The sequence below is a fragment of the Enoplosus armatus genome, chromosome 6 (genome assembly GCF_043641665.1).
Source record: "Enoplosus armatus isolate fEnoArm2 chromosome 6, fEnoArm2.hap1, whole genome shotgun sequence".
Classification (NCBI taxonomy): domain Eukaryota; kingdom Metazoa; phylum Chordata; class Actinopteri; order Centrarchiformes; family Enoplosidae; genus Enoplosus; species Enoplosus armatus.
Genome location: NC_092185.1, coordinates 24,373,544 through 24,390,757, shown reverse-complemented (window position 1 = coordinate 24,390,757; position 17,214 = coordinate 24,373,544). Strand labels below are relative to the sequence as shown.

Genomic DNA, 17,214 nt, shown 5'->3' with positions numbered 1-17,214 from the left:
GGACTGGAATAAGTGGCCTTTATGTAACCGCCCACCGCCTATTCCCCTGCTCTGTTTTTTTGTTTTGTTTTTTTTGCCTCCCTCTTTGTCCTCCACCTCTCTCTCTCTCTCTCTCTCTCTCGCTCTCGCTCTGAGCTTAAATGAGCGTTCATCTTTTCAGAGTGCTGTTATCAAAGAGCCACGGTTGGATGGAGTTCATTAATTTCCTCCTCCGCCGGTAAACAAGCACGTTGGTCTAATTATGAGCCATCACAGCTAATGAGCACAAACGTCTCCGTCTCAATGCCGCCGAGAGTTGCGAGCGAACCCAGGCGGGCAGGTGGGTTACCGGAGCGGGAGGACACACACACACACACACACACACACACACACATACACTTGCAAGTAAACCGGGTCGACTGACCATGTCCGAGTCCGCTCCTCGCTGCTCCGGCAGCAGGGGCTTCTCCTCCGTGAACTGCTGCTCCTTCATTCCCGCCATCCTGGACAGCAACCTGCAATCACCATGGCAACACACACACACACACACACACACACACACACACACACACACATCTAAGGTTACACTATCGTTTCATCACGCACGAGAAGTGAAGTTTGTGTTTGACCTGAAAAACAGAACCAAAAAACAAAAACAAAAAACGAGATGCATCGGCATTTGCATCGCTACCGGCGTGTTGCATGATGATGGCAGTTCAGTTTCAGCTCAATGGGATGAAACAGTCCCTTCGCGGTGTAATTTCACAAATCCACTTTGCGAAATTACGGAAGGGATCGGGTCGCTGACTGGATGTTGTACTGAACTGGAACAATCTGAGCAGCTGACAGATGAGGAAGTGGATCAGATGGGATCAAGATGGGAACTGGTTCCGCCGCCCTGATGCGTCGGATCCATGCATCTATGTTCAAGTGCTCTTCTTCTCTCTCTGCTGACGCATTGCTGTGTTTGCTGGCATATTACCCCCCCCCCCCCCCCCCCCCAAACCTGCAGACCACTGGAATAATGTGAAATCATTGGCAGTCACCCACCAGCGCACAAGACAAACAACAACGGTGACTCACTCGCGAAAACATCGCTCCGCGGCGCCACTAGAGGTCAACAGCTCCGCGGGGGACCTTGAAGTGCGCTGGAATTTGTCGAGTGTGTTTGAGCGAGCGGTACAGCGAGTACCAAAAAGTACAGCTTATGTCATTTCCTCCACTACACTCTCAAAATCAGAGATCCAAAATGGAGAGAAGCAATACAAAGTTTGGATTGGCTGTCCAAAGTTCAAAGCACAGTATCTACACAAACACTGTTTGTCCAAGTGATGTTCTGCTCTAGTTTACAAGATGACAAACACGCACTCGGAATTGGAGTCGACGTGGATGCTTAGTGACCGAGATTACGCTTGTAAAAAAATAAAAAGTGGAGCTCGGAAGTGCACAGACTAACTGCCCCAAAGATAACAAGAGGGCCGAGGCTGCATTCAAGTCGAATTAGAAGGGGCTTCTGTGTTTGAGGTCACACACACACACACACACACACACACACACACACAGCCATGACACACAGTTATACAAAAAGGACACAAATACACGGCAACACACACACACGCACTTTAAATTCATTTCTGTTGGTGCTGCTGATCTCCTCAGGGACTACTTTTCCTCGTTTAAAGTGAAGTTAGAGAGCTGGATGATGGGAGAGTGTGTTCAGACAGCACAGCAACAGCTACACCTGTCAAGCTACACCATTATTATTATTATCATTATTATTATTATTTTTTTTTTCTTTCATCTATAAAAATACCAAAATAAATGGTGAAAACAACAGTCCAGAACCCAAAGACTCTTCATTTGCCGTCACAAACGACAAAGAAAAGCAGCAAATCCTCACGCTGAAGAAGCCGGAAACCAGCAAGCGTTTGACACTTTCGCTTGAAAAAGTGACGGAAACCATTTATCCATGATCAAAACAGGCTGTCGATCGATTTATCGATTAATGGACTGATCACTAAACACCCCTCTGTCTCATCCCGCCCTTTTCCTCTCTGTCCAACCACGTTTGCCCTCTTGCCGTTCTCACGGTCACTCCCAGCAGCTGATGAAGAGTGCGTCTGTGTGTGTGTGTGTGTGTGTGTGTGTGTGTGTGTCAGAGCCACTACTTTATGACTTTATGCACGCCATCCATGTCAAAGCAAATATGTGACTAATCTGTGCCGCTGGCGAAAAGACACAAAAGTGTCTCATGATGGACAAAAAAAAACTTAACTAACTTTAACTAACAAGTCCTACTTCAGTTTTAATAGTCAGATTGCACTGATGGTGAAGCGCAGTGTCCTGGGCTGTGTTTACAAGACGCGAGAACCGTTACGCTCGGGTGGCAGGTGAGTTGCAGTCTTTTCAGCAATTAGTTAGATAAGTTGAGCCGAGTCTCACAGCAGACGAGTCCAAGTCTCAAGTCTCAAGTCTACGGCTCGGCACACGGCCATTATTCAAACACTGACGAGAGCAGCTTTAAAGTCGTCGCGAAGCGGCGTTTCGACAGTATTCAGCTTCCGTGCCGCGGCGTGTTTTCCCCAGTGAAACGGGATATGCAGGCGGGACATGACGTCGAGGGGAATTTGATTAGCTGTCGCTAGCTAGCTAACTAATGAGTGTTGGCTCTGTGCCGCTAAAAGATCGATCGATTGGTTGAAATTGGTTGGGTCAAGCCAATGGAAGCGCACGTCATATTTGATTTTACAGGAAGAAAAAACGCGTTTGGATTTTGATATCAGAATACAAGGAAATTGTTTGTTTTATTTATTTATTTATTTATTTTTGGCATATATTGTTAAATAGGAGCACAACATGACCGGGGATTAAAAGGGCATTTTTCCATTTCATTTCGACTGTTTATTCCCACCGACCCTTTCTTCAAAGGCTCATTAGAAATGACTACAACTCAGGCGGTCTTATTTCGGTAGTTCTGACAATCACATGAAAGCTGACACGGTTAAAAATATGAAACACCACACGCATGCTGTCAGCCTTAGAAAACACACACATGCCATTCAAACCCTGGAGGGTTTTGCTTTTCCTCCTCTCCCCCACCTCCTCCCTCGCTGTCTCCCTCCCATCGTGACCAGTTTATTAAACGGGCGAGTGTGACCTTTCTGAGGCCACTGGATTGGAGCCACGAGGAGTATTAATACCAGAACAAACAACACCGCCGCTCTTCCTCCCTTCCGCTCCCTCACCTTATATCGTCACATTTCTCTCTACTCTGTATTTCTGATTGACATTACAATTTTTTACAGTTGCTGTACTAAGCACCTGATATCTGGGCGCTCTTTTCTCGCAAGCAGTCCTCATTTTTACTTCTCCAGTTTGTTGGACTAAAAGGAAGCGGCCTTGAAAGAACAAAGTTGGGGCCACAAGAGCTTACAAATTGACCAGACTGAATTGTTAACAGTGCAGATTCACCATTCGTTAACTTCTTGAAACGGCGGGCCAACGGCCGTCGGATTTGCCATAGCAAATTCCCATAGCTAGCTATTAAGCTAACCTTAGCTCGATGATGTGTTGGGGGATGTGGACTAACCCATGTGTCTGGAAAGCACACTGCTGGGGTAATATCTCAGGTAACGTGTTTGGCATTGGTATTACCTACACTCGGATATAGTGTCACTATGTGTGTGTATATATACACATATATATATATATATACATACATACATATATACACATATATACGCATATATGGATAAAAGTGGAAGGATACAAGGATATGTATGATGTACATATATAGGATGTATATGTATATATATACATAGAATCTTGAAAATCTGTCCTTTTATTTTATGTATATATATATATATATATATATATATAACTAATTTTCAGAATATCTTTCATGATAAAAAAAATATATATATGTATAAGAGACGATAAAATGTTTGATGGATATGTGGATTTCTTTCTAAATACTTTTTAAAAAACAAACAAACCAAAAAAACTATTTAGATAGAAATGTCGCCCTTGACTGTGTATATAGTTCATTCAATTGATAAAACCCAACACACTTATGTCAACTAAGTGCACTTTTGTGAGTGACGCCGGAGACGGCCAGAAGAAGCGGAGCCTCCAGACTGTCACGGAGATCAATTCACTCTGCGTCAGACAGTCTGTGAGCCGCCTAAAGCTGGGATAAAAAAAAAAAGAAAGAAGAAGAAGAACTGGATTATGGGCACCAGCAGTCACAGCCAGCACGGCTGAACAGGCAATGAAAAGCGCGCCACCTACAGACACTCGCGCTTCACTGACAGATAATCCAAAGAAAACAAACACTACGCCGCCCACATTCTTTGAGAAAGCACAGCGATGAGCGCCGAGCACGAAGGATATATATATATAAAAAATAAATAAATACAGAAGGATTATCTCCTTATCCTTATTTCACCTCAATAAATCCTTGTTTCTTCCCTCCTTGGATTTCTTGCATAATTGCATCCATTGCTTTACAATTTTGCCTCCAGGACCATCTGTGTACGTCCTACTGGATTTTCGCTAAATTTGCATGGCTTTGATGCCACTTTCTCCCCTGAAGCTTGTGTGTTTATAGACCCATCTGCACGAAACTTAATACACAACCGGGGCCGTGAGATCCACTCGTACAGCATTTTAAGCGTTCTCTATCACTGCGCACGCGCATATTGTCAGAACCGTTGGCACACGTTTCTAGCAAATTAGCAAAACAAGACGGGGGCAGGTTGGACGTAGGAAATTGTGAGTTTCTGGCCCTGAAAGAGAGCTTGAAAAGTTGTTTATTTTTTTTAATTTAGGTATTGTTCATTTGTTTATTTATTTTGGCCTAATTTTAGCCAAAAGCTGAAAATCACATAACGTTGCACATCAGCTTATGGTGCTCTTATGCTAACAAGTTGTTGCGCTAACGGTTTAGCAACCAAGCACCTATACACTCATCTGGCAGACACCGAGCAACATTAGCATCAGCATTCACTCTCCTTTTAGCGCCGTTTTGTTCTCCACCGCCCCCAGAGGGAAATATCAGGCCCTTTAGCTGCTAAAAGCTCCACTACGTCCACCAAGCGATTTGCTAACTGTCTGCTGTTTTTGGGCTCAACCGTCTCTGGTGTAGCGTATAGCCAGTTTATTAAAGCAGCTGCCTAATGCTGCTGGAAATTGAGTCGATGGGAACAGAGTTTGGTGGATATCAAACCAAAACAGCGAGCTAAATGGGGCTAAAAAAGCTCACTGCAGAGTTGGGTGATAATTCTTTGTGGGTTCACCACTAGAGAGGTTTTTGTTGTTGTTGTTGTTTTTCAGGGGTGCGTCCCCATTGGCTAATGAGTTTTTGAGTGACGGACAGGTTTTGGCGGACACAGGTTTTCACTGCCCACTAGCTGCACAGACAATGTATATGATTAATTCATTTAAAATCTTAGATTAGAAATTGTAGGAATCCAGTTAGCTTGTGGGTAGCGAATCCTCTCTTCTTCTTCTTCTTCTGCTTCTTTTTGTTTCTGTCTTTCTCAAATTCGTCACCACTGTTTGACATCTCGAAATGGTTTTACCCTACGCCCTCCTTCTCCGTCTTCCAGCGTCCCGTCCCTTCTTCTCAGCACCTTCGCACGTCTGTCTTCTCCTTCTTGACACTCCAGCATGTGTCTCGCTTCTCTGCCTTCAGTTCTCAAATCAAATCTCATCTCCCTCGTCCCTGTCCGTCCTCTTCCCTCGTCCCACCCCTCTCTTTCCATCTCTATTCTCTCTGACACGCTGATGCAAGGCAGCTGGTTGTGAAATCAATTACCATTGCATTACACCGGCTATATTTGGCCTCATGACGCCGCTGCTGCTGGTGCTGGTGGAAAGATACCAGCGCTGTCCTCCTCCGGTTTAATGCTTCATGCCGTGTGTAACTTTGCATCTTTCTATGGTGAAGTTCTTGTTGTTGATGTTGATACACGTGGCGTGGAAATCACACACGTCATCGGCGTTCCCTCAAAATGTTCAATCTTACACAAGGAATACCAAACTCTAGTGGGCACACAGCCATGAAACTCACTGAGCGTAGTCTTCGGGACACACTTTGGACTTCTCTCTAGTGCCACCTTCAGGACAGAAGTTGGTAGTTGGTAGGGTGTGTGCATTAAGCCCGTGGTGGATCATCACTCGTTGGCAATGTCACAAGAGCAAAGGCGGAAACAGTGGAGCTGTGCCGCGTCGAGACACTCCTGAAAGGGTGAGTTTGCTTCAGTCCCAGCGTCCGAGTAATTCTGCAACTCACAGTTTACATCCAGGGCCGCCGTTCGGTGCCAGGCGCAGGAAGTAGCGCGCCCTATATTTAGCGGTCGCGGTGATGGATGGGCATCTGACTTTCGCACGGGAGACCGGACCAAGTGTTTTAGTGGCCTGGACTCAAGTTGTCGTTTATTTGCCGTCACCACAATCTTTTCAAACCTCCGAGCTGCCTATATCAGAGGAAGAGAGGGCTGGTTGAAGCCAGACTGATAGGGTCACCTTTAGGCCCGCGGGAGGAGGCTGCTTCACCAGTCCAGTCCTCAGGCGACAGGTGAGTCGACCCTGTTCGACCTCCGAGGCCAGAAGGCTTCAGACGCGCATATTCTGAAATTTCCAGTTTCCCGTAAGGATGGGGCGCGCTCCAAGCGAACAACTTGGCATGATGTCCCGTCGTCACCATTACGTCTGAGGGTTGAAGTGTTCGTGGCCTCCCCTCTCACCTCCACGCGCACGAGGCCAAAGGTCACATGAAGTGGCCGCAGTTGTTGGAGTGTTGTGTTTTTGGGAAGTTAGAAAGGCGTAGATGGCGGAGATTCCAGACGCTGTTTAACGATCCGAAAAAAAAGCGCTTTAAAGCCGTTTTGCTGTTTTTACTTTGTCTTTATGTGAAGCACTTTGACCTGCTTTCGTGCGACGCGGTGCTATGCAAATGCATTCGAGCTGAATTGCTTCTGTGTAGCGTAACGAGGGTTTGGTAAGGTGACGTACGCCCCACAGGCTAGTGCCGTGTATTGTGCGTGATGAACACGCGCTGCCGGTGGGTGGAGCGGTGGGGCATGCGGCCATCGCAGTCCCGCTCTCCACAGCGGGGGTCCCAACTTCAAAGCCTCTCCCCATCCCTCAACCGACCGTGTGGTCAGGCAGCCAAAGTGTCAGTGGGTGAGAAGTTATTTACAGGCCTGTTTTCGTTGTCCTCTCTCTCTCTCTCTCTCTCTCTCTCTCATGAAGGAACGCTGCCAAAAAAACAAAAAAAAAAGAGCTCGCTCTCCCAGAACAAGTGGGGCATTTTTTTTCTAGTTTGGGGTGAGAGCGGTCTGCTTTTACAGCAGAGTGTTGAGGAGAACAAAGTGGGCCTGTCCTCCTTTCTTTTCTCTACCTCCTTCCCTTCTTTCTGTCTTTCTTCCTTTCTTTCTTTTTAAATCGGCCCAGACAGAGTTGCTATGACAACCCAGCTTATTCCCATCGGGTCTGGCTCACCTTCTCCTCACTGCTTTTTTTTTTTTTCTCTTTACACATTATTTTCCCAGCGTCTCGTCATGTGTGCTTCTCATCTGTTTTGTCATTGTCACGTTTGTTTCTTTGTACTTTTCATTCCACACGGGGTTATTCAGAAAGCGGCAAAGGTAGAGCCGACACTATAGTATAAATACTTTAGTCTTTGCATTGTCATGGTATTAACTCGTGGAAGTGGTATTGCTAAATTTACACATGATGTCCTCTCTTGTTCTACGTTCGCAAGCGGCTCTCGCCAAACTGCACCTCTCACGGTCACACCATAGTAACCCTTTCTCTCTGCCGCTCTCTTTGTTTTCTGTTCCCTCCTCCTCCTCCTCCAGCTCACGCTGGGTTACGATGATCCACTCGTATTGTCTTTGATATTACTGTGATTCCCCCCCTGTGCTGTTTGGGACAAGGGGCGGATTGAAGGCAGCGATCGGCACCGTGACAGATGCACTGATCCTTGCGTGGCTCCAAGCCATCATCAGAAGCGGTTATTCTTTATGTCTGCATTAGATGAGAGTTGTTTTCCGGGGGGGGGGGGGCAACCCATTCAGACCAAGCATCTTCAGGCTGCCAAAACATCACATGCATAAACACTTGATGGAATGTATGTATGTAATATGCTGTATAAACGAAAAAATGACGATATCTCATGCAGAAATAAAGAATAACTTCCAGAGATCTGGTGTGTGATGAGATGTGATTGTCCTGGACTGTGTAGAGAAAAGAAATATAGATTTTTCTCAGTCCTGCTGGAATAAATAAGCTCTTTAAGCCTAAAAAGTAGCTGCATTAATTGATCTTTCGGGCCACTAGGGGCCGGCGGAAGAAGCTTGAAAACACAACACTGATATATCTCCTCCCCCAACTCCAATTGGGAAACATCTGGCCGCTCAATGCCGTGCAACGTGTTCAGCGTGTCCGTCTACAGTTCTGTGCTGGGTGGGTGGTTCACAGCGGGTTTCTATGACTGAAAACCGCTGCCTGCTGGGGAACTTGGGGGAAAACCGAAACAATGAGCTAAAAGAGGCTAAAACACAGTAGAGCTCAGGGGAAAAGAGAGTCTCTCTGGGTTCGACACTACAAGCACTACAACGCTACCTTTTGCATTACACGTAGTCTTTTTACCCATTGCTGATATAAGAAATATTGACGTTTAGCACATTTAGCACCCAGCAGTTATTACACCCAAATGTCAGGGTAGCAGCCTCCGCATCTACACTATGTTTATGACACCATTTGAGTGTTATGCGCGGCTGATGGAAGGTTCGGAGCCAGTGTTTTCGCTCCAATTGTCCAATGACAGCGGGGCACTTTAAGGGGACGCAGGGACGGTAGAGAGGCTCTCTGTCAGACAGGAAATCAATGGCACAGCCGTGTGGAGGGGAAGCATCTGATCTAACGTGCAATCGCTGAATCGATGCCTGGAAACCGGGACGGCACAACGAGAGAGAGAGAGAGAGAGAGAGAGAGAGAGAGAGACATCGGGACAGCAGGGGGACAAATTCGAGAGCGGGAGAGACACCTGTGACAGAAAACGGGACAGGAGAGAGATTTTCACCGGGGGGGTTTAACAGGAAGCACCAGAGTTTTCGTGTGCAACACAGGTGTCACATTCGATGCACTCCCTGACTTTCATGTCCATAGTGTGCTCAACACACCAGAAAAGCTGCCCAGTCAACGATTCCAACGCAGCCACACTTCAAAGAGGATAACAGCCCTCTGAAGGGTATACACGCCCCCCCCCCCTTCACTTCTACTGGCGGATGAAGAGCCTGAAAAACAGTGCTTTTACACAGCAGTTAAGTGTAAAAGCGCGAAAGCGCTGTTACGTTAACAGCTCTGTGCTTAAATGAGCCGGCTGGTCTTGGGTCGTGCTAGCGGCGTGGCTCTAGGGACGGCAGCACAGACCCTACGAAAGAAGCGGACGTGGCCCACCGTTGACGGCGTCACCCCCATTGGTTTGTGGACCACCGCTTCAAAGACTTTCCATTTAGCACCACCGGCGGGGTCAAACTGTTTCCACTTGTTTCAGTACCAACTTATAGCATAGACGTGCATGGCTCCCAGCGGATGCATTCCAATTACTTGCTTGCTCGCTAGTAATCATGAAACCCATGATGACAAATGAAATCACCTAAATCGAAATATCCCATCACCTGTCTGCCGCCTCATTGCCCTCCTGTTGACTGGATGTCTTTCAGTCGTGGGTGCTATTGAATTAAGTGGGTGTGATTCCTGAAGGAGCTTAACCCTGACCGACATGCCCTGACATTCACTTCTGCACATCATCCCTCGCATCATCGTCACCATCATCATCTGTTTGCCTGCGTGTGCGCGCGCGCATGCAATTGCGAACAGATACACCTTGCTGACGCCTCTTACAAGTGTCTTTAAATCACAGTTCGGCTCCCTCCAACCGTTCGAACTTACACTTTTAATTATTCATAGCTGCTGAATGTCTGGAGGAGTCTTCTGTGGCTGAGAGGCTGCACAGAGCAGAGATGTCAATGTCGGAGCGGAGGATTAAACATTAAAATATCAGCCATCAGCTCCAGGCTGAAACCCTCAGCAGCGATTCCCCTCCCGGCGCAAAAAAAAAAGCTTCCCTGTCAGCGCTGTCAGATGAAAGCTTTGTGTCTCTAAAAACAGTTACACACCGTATCCAAAAAGTCCGCTGTGAAGGCAGGAAGAAAAAGCAGCCGTCTTGGGATTAAAGTTTTTTTTTGCATTCACGCTTCCTATCCAAGCCGATTCAGGTGAGACAAAAGGAAATGGGGAGTGTCCAGTCACCCAGCGGTGCGCTCACACAGACGGCGGCAGAGCTTTGAGAGGGCGGCGCACCCCTTAAGGGGTCTGAGTTTCTGCCGAGAGTTGGACTTTAGAGCAGCCACTCCCCAGTCGTATTCATCCATTCATCAAATTTAAGCGCTTTAAAGACCTCTTTAATTCTACCTGGAATTCAATTTGGGACCACTTTAAAATCCCATATCAAGAGACGAGACTGTCAGCTTGTCGCCAGCCTCTCTCTGACTGAGCGTAACCGGCGAAACCTGGAAAACTATCAGTGAAGTTTACGACAAAGGCTGTAACGTTCTGTGATATCGAGGTTCACAGTTCGAACATATGCAACCCTTATATATAACGTATGCTTCTACTTCAAGGCCCATGGGGTCCAGGTTCACAGTGTGGCAATTGCCCTGTGCTTATCTGATCAATTGCGAAGCTGTTTGTTAGCGCTGTATACGCCGCTAAAGCACAATAAAAAAAAAAAAAGGAGCCTACATGCTACATCTGCATTATAACCTAATTTGTAGAAGAAGAAAAAACAATCTCATAGTGAAAGATTAGTTAGTTAGGGAAGTTCGGTTTTGAGTTCAATGTCCGGAGACTTTATAAGCACCAGCAGCGCAGCAGCCCGCACGCTGAGAACCGTTTTCCAAAGTCAACTAAACCCTCCTCTGATGTACATCCTAGAATATGTTCCCAGCTTCGAAGGAGCGCGTCGGTCGGGTGAAGAGCTGCCGCTGCCTGAGGCGAGAGCAGCCGTTGAAGCGGAGCCCCACTCATGTCTGGGTTTGCATATGTATCTACTCGCCTTGTGAATCCCACCTCAATGGGGACCACAGACACACACTTTTGTTTTGCTTTCTATTATCAGGAAAGGCTCAATCACCACCTTGCTCCACACACATAGTTAGGGGACGCGTTCCCAACCTGCGCGACCCCGTGCGCCCGCGAAAGCTCAGACCACAGTCCACCACTCACAGTCGCCCCTACTGTAGCTGCTTCATCACAAGGGCTCAGCAGCCCAAGGACGAAAACCTACTCACACCCGACCAAAACATGTTGCCGTTTAATGATAAAGCCTTGCAGACAGCTCCCTGGGAAAAAAACAAAGAATAAAAAAATTGCTGATTCAGCTGTTCTCACTCCCTTGCAAAAGTCAGCGTCTGACGAAACCTGGAGGGCAGCTCGAGCAGGACTGCATCCTTGTTTTTTTGTTGTTGCAAATTCCCCCTTGTTGACTGCAGTTCTTGGGGGAAAGTTTTCAGCAACTGTGAATGAATACGAATTTGTCGGACTCACGATGAGCAGTAAAAAGTGAGATTTCGAATACACTTTCAGACTAGTCCTGCGTCCTCACTGGCGGGTGCGGCGTCACAGAACTGCAATTTGCGAAATTGGACTTAAAACTGTTGAATGTGAAGCGTTGCATTGTGGGATTTTTGGCAAAAAAAAAAGGTGAGAAACATGGCGGAGCAGCCGCTGCTCAGCTGGAAGGCGCTAGGCCTCACAAGCTTACGGAGCGAGCGCAGCGCTGAAGCTAGCAAGCAAGCATAGGGATAATGGTGTGGGGGCTGTTTTTCATCACGCGGGCAAACCTAAACACTCCAACAATACTTTCTGACGCTTTGTATGCTTCCAACTTCCAACAGCCATGACCTCAACCCAATCCAACCCCTTCGGGATGAGCTGGAACCTTATCGGCAGCATCAGTGGCGTCAAATCACTGAAGCCAGGTTCCAAAATCTGGTGGAAAGTCTTCCCAGAAGAGTGGAGGCTGTTGGGGCAGCAGTGCCCGTGGTTTTGGAATGACATGATCAACACTCACACGTGGGTGTAGTGTTGTGGTTGCCCAAATGCGTTTGGAGATCTAGCATATGCTAGTTGTACAATACAGAGGAACTGACTTGTGACCTGCTGAGGTGTTGAGACATCAACCTCTCGTGTGCCGTCATTGTTAGGGCCAGCGGCCACAGCCATACACTACATCTTAGCCTTATTCAAAAACATTCACACACCATGACTTCATTTTCTTTATTTGGCTCAAGCTGAATGGCACAGTTGGATCGTCCGCCAGCCGCACCGAAAGATGCGACCAAATGTCCATTCTCTGGTCCGCCCACAGGGCTGCGGGGAGGATGCCAGCAGGGCAGACGGGCAGACAGTGTGTGGCCACCAGCAGTACTCTGAGGGGAGAGGGGAGTGTTTGCCGGCCTCCTTCCTGAACCAAACGGAGAACCAGATGTCGAGGAGCAAAGCTCAGCGGAGCGCGCTGACGGACTGAATGGTTTCCTGGGCAAAACTGCGGCCGCTTCTTGCAGTGGCGCGTGGTTTTATTACAGCGTCCGCCGCAAACAGGCCGTAACCCAGAGCCCAAACAGCAGCGTTTGCCCTCGGGACTGGAGGGACAAAGGGGTTGTCATTCCCACGAAAGAGAATTTCAGAACAGGTCTTGATGAAAATCTGTTGGCGATAACCTACAATAAATAGCGAGAGATGAAATGAAGTCAAATAAATTAAAGGGTAGACTGTATTTTTGTTACTTAACTCCAAAGTGGTATCTAGCCATTGGAGATACTTTTGTTTTTATGTGCAGAGACCGTAGACTGGACAAAAAGGCCGACGACATGACAGCTCCCCAAAAGTGAAGCCAAAACGTCTCGATCGCCCCCTGGTGACTGGCTGGATATATACAGTATATATATATATATATATATATATATCATGAGGCCCCGCCCCTTCCATGCTAGCGGATTGGGACACGGGTCGAATAAAAAAAAATCAAAGTACACGTCAAATACATTTTTCCCCAAAGATGGTTTCTGTCATTTTGGGTAGTTCTTATCACGCCGATGTTCAAGTGTTCATTTTTTTTCTGATAAGTTTGGTTTTAATTAGTCATTTGATGGGAAATGAAATGTTGTTAACGCCATCAGCACCATAAATGCGATCCCTCTCACCCTCCATTGTCTTTGGGGAGGAGGCCGATTATCTCACAACCCCTGCACATAAAGCCAAAACTATCTGAATGGCTCGACTTTGCTGCTGCTCAACGCAGACCACCAAAGCAGACCCTCCTTCTACCCGCGCCTTTTCCATTCATTGCCCTTTGTTATTCCTAAAAACGTCCGTTTGAGCGAGCTGTTGCTAACGTCGGATTGACACTTAGACAGAGCTGCAGGGAATTTGAGGAGGTGACACGGAAACACACCACATGTACTATTTTTAGCTTGATGGATTGTGATCCTGACATGGCAGGCTACTATTTTTGTTGTGTACAAATAACCCAGTAATTAATGCGTGCCAGTTGTGAAGAACAGATCACATTTCTATTTCAGTACCAATCTGTATCCGGCAGCATTTCAGATCTCTTTCTGCCTTCTTTTTTTTTTTTTTTTTTTTGCACTCGCAACAACTCTTGAGAGGCAAAACGCAAAAAAAAAAAATCACGTTTCCAAACATTAACCCCTGATGTGCCATGCTCCATTTTAATAGACGTCCCCCATTAGGGACCACGGAGCGGCACAGCGCAGACATTCAATAACCAATATGTCAGCAGCAGTATTCATTTAATGAATGGATCCCCTTCACTCTAACACGCCATGGCCTCTGCTCCGGCTCTGAACACATTCTGACTATGATGGGGTTTGGGTTTTTTTTTCTCACAAAAAGCACGTGTTTCTTTTCTGGCAGGGCGAATGTGCTGAACGTCACCGCTCTCTTGCTCAGGAACATTTACCAAGGTGAACATTACCACCGGAGATATGCTACCCGCTGTTGCATTTGCTAAGTTGGAAGATGAACTGCGTTGCACGCGCGCACTGAGGCTCCATAACCAAAGGTGTAATAATACGCATGCAGAGATGTGTGGAACATGCAGTTCCTTTCAGGCTGACTCAGACAACCACACAGGACAGCCAGCACCCAGGCTGGCATTTCAAAGCTGATGGGCGACAGTGATAGATAACTCGCACGTTGAGAAAAGTGTGTGTGTGTGTGTGTGTGTGTGATGACAGGACACACTGTTATGCTCCATTTCTTTCTGGGTACAGCGATATTAAAGCTTTACCGAAAAAAAAAGTGCTTTTGCTGTTGGGATAAACTGGATTTGGAAAACCAACTAGAGTTATAAGATTTTGGGGGGGGGGGCACAAGGTGACATGGGACTGAAACTTCACAAAGACCAATATGGGACCAAGCTAGCGTCTACAGGCTAAATACAACCAGATCCCAGAGATCCACTTACATCAAACTAGTATCAAAGTCTAAGCCTAAAAGAAGCTCACCTGGACAACTGCAACCCTAAACAAACCACATTTAATTCTGAAGATAAGCTAGCAATGGTGTAATTCTTCCCCCCCCCCTCAAAAATATGGCCTGATAGTCGTTAGCTGGTGGCTAAAGAGACGCTAGCTTTTCTCTTCTGCATTTATTGATGCGCCGCGCATTCCCGTTCATATTTCTGTGTTGACGCGCAATGGTAGGCACTGCCATTACCAACGCGAGCGCCCAAGAGTGCGTATATAATGGGAATATTTTGAACAAAACCAGGAAAAAAGGTACAAATAAATAAGTAAAAGGTCCACTTCCACCAGCTTTTTCAGAGGTTGCATGCATGTCACAGTCTTCATCAGTGGATGAAGTTTGCTCAGTTGTCATGGAGATGGCTCAATCATCGCATCAAGCATGGGACTTCGGCCACGTGATAGCAGGTGCTCGTATAGCACAGCTCCAGAAAAAGGTAGCGAGCAGACCTTTTTTTTCCCCTTCCGTCAAACTACTTTTTCAAGGTTCGAGGTTCGACTATCACGCGCAAATATGTTGTTATTCGTAGAAAGCAAATATATTTGCATTTTCCATAAGACAACCAGTGAAGGAGCCTTGTTTTGGTTCTTCTTTTAGCTTGATGAATGTAACCACAAAGAGCACTAGCTACTGGTTTTAAGTTTTACTTTGGAGAGGAAAAAGCAGAAATGTGACATGTTATAACATAAATAATGGGATCGGCTATGTTCTTCCAAACTGAATTCAGTCTGAATTGAATGGGAGTCGATGAGAGGTTTAAAGATCATCACTTGCAGCCTCTGGTTCCGATGTATATGCAAACATAAGACGGGTGAAAAATCTGGAGAATGAGCGAACCACTCATGCTGGAATAGTCTCACCGACGCAGTGTGTCACCTGGAATAGGCTGCCACCAAATGTTGAGGGAAATTTCATTTTCACGGTCTGGCTTTGCTCCCGGCCAAATTCCCAGTGTCTGTTCCAGTATCTGTTGTGATTTAAAAATGATTTTCTAAATGGATATCTGACAGATGGACTACTCATCCTGTAGCTGTCCGATGCATGTTTGTTGAACAACTAGATGATGAATTTTCAGTGGATTTGCGGGCTCTCGCCCGCTGCTGCAGAATGAAAGTGAAAGACTGGACGGATGGAACGGATGGACGGAAATGCCATAGATAAATCCACACAGGCTGGATAAAGGAGAGACCTGTGTGGCACGGTATGGTACGTTATGTAGGTACAGTGGCTTCACGGTCCTACGTACATGGTCTGCAGGAGGCTCTGTGGAACCGTGCAGCCAGCCTTGGGAGGGAAGTTCCAAAACAATCCAGGCCCCATCTAGCAGTGGGTATAAAAATACAAGAGACAAGATCTACTATACTGGTGTTGGTGCATTGCAGGTGCAAAGGCAGTAATAGGATTCACAGAATTATAAGAGGAGACTTCATGCAATAAAACTACACAAAGAAGACAGAAGGCATCATTAGGTAGTATTACAGATATTAATAGGATCCTGTGGAAATGCCCAAGGGAGAGAAACTTGAAGGTTAGCAATTAATTGAAGAAAAAAAAAAAAAGACTTCTGTAATTGAGTGATTTGACGCTATTCTAGTTATTAGATCTTAAAAATCAATAATAAAAAAAAAAAGAAAAGCAGCTCGTGCAGTCCTTGGCAAAACCCAGTGTGAGCTCTTTAAAGCTGCATTAACTGACTTTTATCAGCCTCTAATAGTGGCCAGGAAGACGTGCAACAACACAGACTGTAATTTACATAAATAACACTGTAGTGCCATTTCCCAACAGGCATGAGGGCACGAGCTAATTAGAGCAGAGATCCAACCGAAGCATCTCGCAAAGACGAAATACATCAGCATGCACAACACGGCGGCAACGACGACGACAACAACAACAACAACAACAAGAACAGCGCTGCTTTTCCAGTGGCTCACTTGCAGTGCCAACCTCCATTGTTTAGCTGTTGGAAATGCCAGTGGGTCACTTTTCTGTGTGAGAAAATGTTGGATATAATGACAGACATTGTGCATGTTTTTCCACAGTGATTGAGCAATATCCTTAGAGCTGCTGATGCCCGGATGTGCCTCTACTGGCTGGGCCACTAAATAATTGTAAATCCCACTAACGCCCATTTCCCCCTCCTTTTCGACAAGCCCACATAGCGTCGGCTATCACCTGTTAGCAACTTAAGCGGTCTGCCCCTCATCAACTTTAGGAAAAACCCGGCTGTGCTGTTAAGCTTGTACTCCACTCGAAAAAGCGAACGTTAGCTAACTTAGCTACTTAGCCTACCTTAGCTAAATTTAGCCCGTTACTTTTCCTTCATGTTCATTTCAACACTTGCTGGGTTCATCCTGCATTATAGAAACGAGGGGGGGGGGGGGGGGTCTAGCTAGCTTCAGCAAAGCTAACAGCAACAGGTAACCTCAGCACTACGAATGTTATCCGGTGATTCGAACCAAGACAGGGAGTAACTAACATAGGAGTGGAAGTAAACAGCTAACAGCTAACAGCTAACAGCTAATGTCAGCCTACAGCTGGTTACCCGCGCGTGCGGCCAATGGAATTTAAGATTAAGATTTGATCAAATAAGTGCACAAGTTAAAACAACACTAT

The 17,214-nt window shown here is 46.4% G+C and overlaps 1 protein-coding gene across 1 annotated transcript in view; it reads right to left on the bottom strand.

Moving 5' to 3' along the window:
* Positions 1-15,921, bottom strand: part of ndrg4 (NDRG family member 4) — a 36,534-nt gene extending 20,613 nt beyond the window's left edge. Inside the window, exons 1-2 of the mRNA XM_070907892.1 lie at positions 15,848-15,921; positions 404-494 (exon numbers count right to left, since the gene is read on the bottom strand). Of these exons, the coding sequence (XP_070763993.1) occupies positions 404-494; positions 15,848-15,921 (165 nt within the window). The remainder of the gene's footprint in view (positions 1-403; positions 495-15,847) is intronic.
* Between the last annotated feature and the right edge of the window lie 1,293 nt (positions 15,922-17,214).